This window comes from Denticeps clupeoides, unplaced genomic scaffold (assembly GCF_900700375.1).
Source record: "Denticeps clupeoides unplaced genomic scaffold, fDenClu1.1, whole genome shotgun sequence".
Classification (NCBI taxonomy): domain Eukaryota; kingdom Metazoa; phylum Chordata; class Actinopteri; order Clupeiformes; family Denticipitidae; genus Denticeps; species Denticeps clupeoides.
In genome coordinates, this window is record NW_021629870.1 from 44,633 (window position 1) to 49,909 (window position 5,277).

Consider the following 5,277-nt stretch of genomic DNA (forward strand, 5'->3'; position numbering starts at 1 on the left):
AAGTTCCCTTTGTCTGGGTTTACGACTGACCGGAATGTTTATGGCTGGTCCAGAGAGAGACTGTAGTTTGTTGCAGTTACAATTTCTACCTTATAGAAATTGTATGATGTATTTTGTGATCACATGGTATGCATCACTGTTCCAGTAGTAAAGAGAAGTTCCTTCTGACACCAAGAAAGGGACCTTTAGGAGGTAGGAAAGTAGAGATACACTTATACACTTAATTATAGGTAATTAAAGTTTACCTAATGCACAATAGAAAGTTGTAACTAGTATAATTCATACAAGGGAACGTACACACAACGCGTGCATATACGGGATCCACTTATAATCACATATTCCTAGCACAAGATACAGACAATATGTTTTAAGTGTGTGCGTGATTGTGTATTGCGAAGGTGGGGCCAGACAGGAGGTCTTTGGAATGCTTTGAAGCTTGGAGCCCCGATGAGCAGTTTGCAGACCCCGTCTGCTTCGCATCGTCTTGGTGACAGTGGGGGCAGACGGGACAATCAGGCTGAGGGTCCAGGTTGTAATTTGTATGTAAATGTCAAAGGTTAAAAGGTTCTTTGAAGATCAACCATCTATGATCCTACGCAGACGCTACATTTGTGACAGTGGGGGAAGACGGGACGATCAGAGTGAGGGTCCAGGGTTGTAATTGGTATGTAAATGTCAAAGGTTAAAAGGTTCTTTGAAGATCAACCATCTGTGATCCTACGCAGACGCTACAAGTCCCCCCTTGTGGCTGAAAAGTGTTCAACTAGAAACCTTATCAGACACATTGGATCATGAAGGTGGGATGACAGATGGATCCTGTAAGTCAGATAGCAGGTGGATCAGCAAGCCTTTGGGTCTTCCATCCGGGTGTTCCCCTTGGTCAAGTTCAGCACTGCCTCCGCCTGGGGTACTCTCCTACGGCGGTTTTTCTTGAAAGGTCCGGGGAAATGCAGCCGTGCACCGGTTCATGGACCTTTGCACCAAATTTACTCTGTTAAACAGGACGGAGGCAAGGCCGAGAGTTAGGGTGCAACTGATCGCTGTGGCGAGGCAAAGAGCTGTGTCGGCCGCAGTCCAGGATCGGGCAACAGGAAAGTTGGTCTGGACAGGTTGCCTAGACAATGCTTGGAGGGCTGTGTCGATTGGGGTGATATCAATTATCTGAGACCCCCCTTCCTCAATGCTCTGTTCCAGTTCGGGCTCCAGGGTGAGGCTGTGATCCTTGAAGAAAGTTGGAAGTTCCACCGCAGACTGGTACTCGTCGCTTGGAAGGTGGTACAACGCCAGGTATACTTGAGGGTTACGGTCGTTGGTGATGAGAAGTCCATGTTGGTCCCTCAGTGCAATGCCGGATGCTGGACCTGGGGATGTGATCTCAGGTTGTGGTTGTCCTCTGGTTAGCTGGAGGCATAGCAAGGACAGCCACAGCAGCACCCCCCTTTGTCTTTCCCTGCCAGAAGCCACATGTCTCTTGATCTGGTTACGATGGAACCATTTGAACGCTGGTTCTTTCTGTCCACGGCTTTGCTTGATCTTGTCACCCACGTCCAGTTCTTGGTGTGATGCCTTCCAGTTGTAATATGCTTTCCGGCCGTCTGCACTCTTTTGGAGTCGTTGTTGGGCAAAAGCAAATGCGGTTCTCAAATGCCGGTGCGGTTCCTCAAGGTACTGGTGAGTGGTGTAGTTGGTGTCTCCTGGCTGGTATAGCAGGTGTACTTGTATTCCCAGAAGTTTCCAGGTTTGCTGTATAATCTCAGCTGTGAAGTTGGTGCCCTTGTCTGAGTTGACTCTCAGTGGCAGCCCGAACTTTGTGAACTGGAATACGACTGTGAGGAAATACTTGTAGCCTCTAGTTGACCTAGGCAGGGGTCCAACCCAGTCACTTTGGAGGTCTGACCAAGGAGATGTGACTCCTCTGCGCTGCAGTGAGGCTCTGTGGTTTGTTTTTGTTGGTTGGAATTGGTAACAAGGAAAGAATTCTTTCACATACTCTGCCAAATCTTGCTGCATGCTGGGCCAGTATGCCGCTTGTTCTAGTGTCTCATACGTGGTACTTGTGCCATGGTGTCTCGCGCTTGGTGTGTCGTGAGCATATATTAGCATGACCCCCCTTAGGCACTGTGGCACCACAAGCCTTGGCGCAGTGACGTCATCAGGGCAGTACCCAATAATATTGTGCGTCACACACAGCATAGGTTTCACGTTGAGTAGTGCTTTGAGGGTTGGCGTATTGGCCATTTGTGCAGCTGTGATAGGGCGGTTGGAGGGGTCAGAGAGGTGGTGAGGGATAGTGTGTATAGCTGGGTCAGAGGCCTGCATGTCAGCAATGTCCATGGTGGTGATTTGAGGAGCCAGCGTAAGCGGCTGTGAGGTGGTCATTGAAGTGGGCAGAGTCTGTTTGCTGCGGGTTATGGCAGCCACATTAAGGGTGGGTGGGTGGGCAGGTGGATGCCATAACTCGCCGTGTAGTGCACCTGCTGTAGCCAGCTGGAAAGTGCATAGTGATGACCTTGAACCTTGCTCTTGGGTCGGTGTGTTCCCGCAGTTGTTGGCGAGACCTTCTGTGGCCTTTGTGACCTGGCGGTCTGTCTGGCGTGATCTTGGTGACTGAGGAGGCAGAGGTTCTCGCACTTGAGCCCAAATTTTTAGATGTTTGAAGTCCAATAGGGGCTCAAAGCGGTCTAGCAGGTCTTTTCCAATAAGGAGCGGGTATGTGTCAAATGGAGAGATGTACACAGGGTGTACTAAGGTCATAGGGCCGATGGTTAGGTGAATGGGAGCTAGTTGTTCTAGTTGTACATCATTTTGGCTGTATGATTGTACGTTCAGCACACAGTTCTTATATTCGAGAGTTCGATTCTGTCTCTTGGCAGCAATCTGAAGTCTGTCGAAAAGCTGGGCTGACATCAGAGTCAGGTCTGCTCCCGTGTCCACCAGGGCCTCTAGCCTTACCTCATTCTCCAAAGTGGTGGTCAGGTACAGTTTCTTGGCTACCCCCCTTTCAATTAGGTTCCCCAACAGTCTTGGTATTGGGGCTTGTGTGGTAATCGGTAAGCAGTCAGGACCAGTCTCCCGTGACTCTTCCGGCAGACAGACCACCAAGACAGCACTCTCAGGTACATCAAGGTCCTGGCTTGAGGTGTGATGCTGGGAGTTGGCTGGTTCTGATGGTTCCATAGTAATCTGCTGTGGTTGCGTGATATCACTTGGTGGTGGGACCTCTCGTTCTGTGGTCAGCAGAGGATTATGTTTGAGTTGGTTGGGAGGATTATGTTGAGGGGACTTTGATTGGGTGATAGGGTCAGACTGCACGCTTAGTCATGCCTGATCTGACTCATCCTTTTTGCCCCCCCTCTGGTGCCTTTCCTGGAGGAGTTCCTTCAAAACTCTCATAATCTCTGCTGCTTCAGATGTGGCTTCCCAGTTTGGTCCTGCTGGTGATTTAAATCTGGACTGATCCAGAGAGTGTTGAGAAGGGTTCGGCTGCTGCCAATCTGATCTTGACGCTTGTGTTGCTGAAAATTGGCTCCTTCTGGGTCGTCTCTTTCCTTCCCATGTGGCTTCATCCCTTGGGTTGGAGGGTGGTTGTGACCTGTCCCAGGATCTTCCGGAATGACCAGTTTGGTGTTTGTGTCGGGCCCCGTCATGTCCACGCTGCCCCCTGTTGGCTGGAAAGGTTCGTGACCATCTGTTGTCATGGTGGCTTTGCTCGGCGCCCTCTAGAGTGAGTTCTGCACTCTGAGTGGAGACAGGATAGATGGTGTGGGTTTTCGCTGTCTTTTCCGAGACAGCTCTTTGTTTGGCGAAGGCCTTGTGGGCCAAGTCTCTCAGCTGTTGGGTGGACATCATCCGTGGGCATGCCAGAACCCCCAGATAGTGACTTACTGTGGGGTGCAGGTTCCGGAGGAACAGGGATCTGAAATTGAAATCGTCCTCCATTCCTGGCTCGTTGCGTGCTCCGAAGTAGGCCTGTCGGAGTCTGTTGTAGTAGGCTTGCGTGGTTTCCTGTCTGCCCTGTTTAAGGTCCATGGCAGTGATCAGTCCATGCTCTGACTCTGGGTCAGAGAACTCCCTGATTAGCGCTTGCTGCAGTTGCTGATGATCCATTTTGACGCTCTCTGGCTGTCGGTCCAGGAAACTGCGCACCTCACGGCTAGCAGTGATTCTGGTAACGTTAGCAACAGTTTGCAAGTGGAAGTCCACATCATCGAGGTATGAGTGGACATCATGGCCTCCTGCAGGGTTGGGAGTGAAAATAGGAATGTTCCTCGCCAGCTTATCCAGTTCTTTGGTTGACACGCCATGACTGGAATGTAGTCTTTGAGAGGGTTCCCACCCCCTTGCTGCTGGCGGGGGGTTTGGGATGTTGGCAGGTGATGTCCTGAGCACTGGGCTCTCCTCCCTTTTGCTGCTGGTTAGGGGAAACTCTGTGGGGTGCATCTCTCTTTCAGAGTCACCTTGCAGTCTATATGAGTGTTTGAGCTCTCTGCGAACTGTGTCAAGTTCATCTTTCAGATAGTCTCTTTGTTGGGACAGAGTACTGACCTCGGCCCGGGCAGTTTGCAGGTGGCCCTCACAGGCCCTTGCCCAGGCTTCTCTTTCTTTAAGTTCAGTCACTGCTCTCATCAGGAGGGTCTTAGCCTCGTTGAGATTTTCACTCAGCTCCTCTCTGGCGTCCTTTTCCTGCTCTTCCCGGTGTGCTGTGTCCGCGCGGAGATCAGTCAAGGCGTTCTGGAGTCTCTCCAATTCCTCCTGTAGCTCTGGGTGCTGTTTGTGTGCTGTCCTGTCCTGAGTCTCCAGTTGCTCCAGTTGTCTTCGAACGAGCGTCAGATTCCTCTGTGCTCTCTCATCCTGAAGCTTTAGTGCTGCAGTCCGCCGTTCCTGGTGGTGGATTGTTGCTTCACTCAGCTTTGCCTGGCCGAGGAGGTTGTGAGCCAGTGATGCGGTGATCTTGGCCAGCTCCTTGTGGCCATCAAGATGCTCAGGTTGTCGTCAATCTGCTCTTGGCTCAGGTTCTGCAGGTCCCCGGTGGGTTCATGAAGAAGATTGCTAGTCAGGGCGTTCAGCCAGACTTCTAGACGATCCCAGTGGGCCTCAGGGCTGGATGATCGAGACATGTTGGCTTGCTGGTCAGGCGAGAGAGGGAGAGAAAGGGAGCGAGAGAGGGACAGCACAAAACAAAACCAATGCAAGTCCTACCAGTGTTAATGACTGCGCCTATAGTACTTAGATTTGACTGCGTGACAGTCTTAAGACTTTGGCAGCTTGGGTTGTCAA

General features: G+C 51.1%; 1 protein-coding gene across 1 annotated transcript; it reads right to left on the bottom strand.

The window, feature by feature from the left end:
* Positions 1-3,714: 3,714 nt before the first annotated feature.
* On the bottom strand, positions 3,715-4,626 carry LOC114776228 (uncharacterized; the record flags this gene model as incomplete). Its single annotated transcript, XM_028966739.1, has 2 exons — positions 4,458-4,626; positions 3,715-4,388 (listed from the first exon to the last, which is right to left on the bottom strand). Coding segments are annotated over exons 1-2 (843 nt in total), but the record flags the coding sequence as incomplete, so codon positions are not given.
* Between the last annotated feature and the right edge of the window lie 651 nt (positions 4,627-5,277).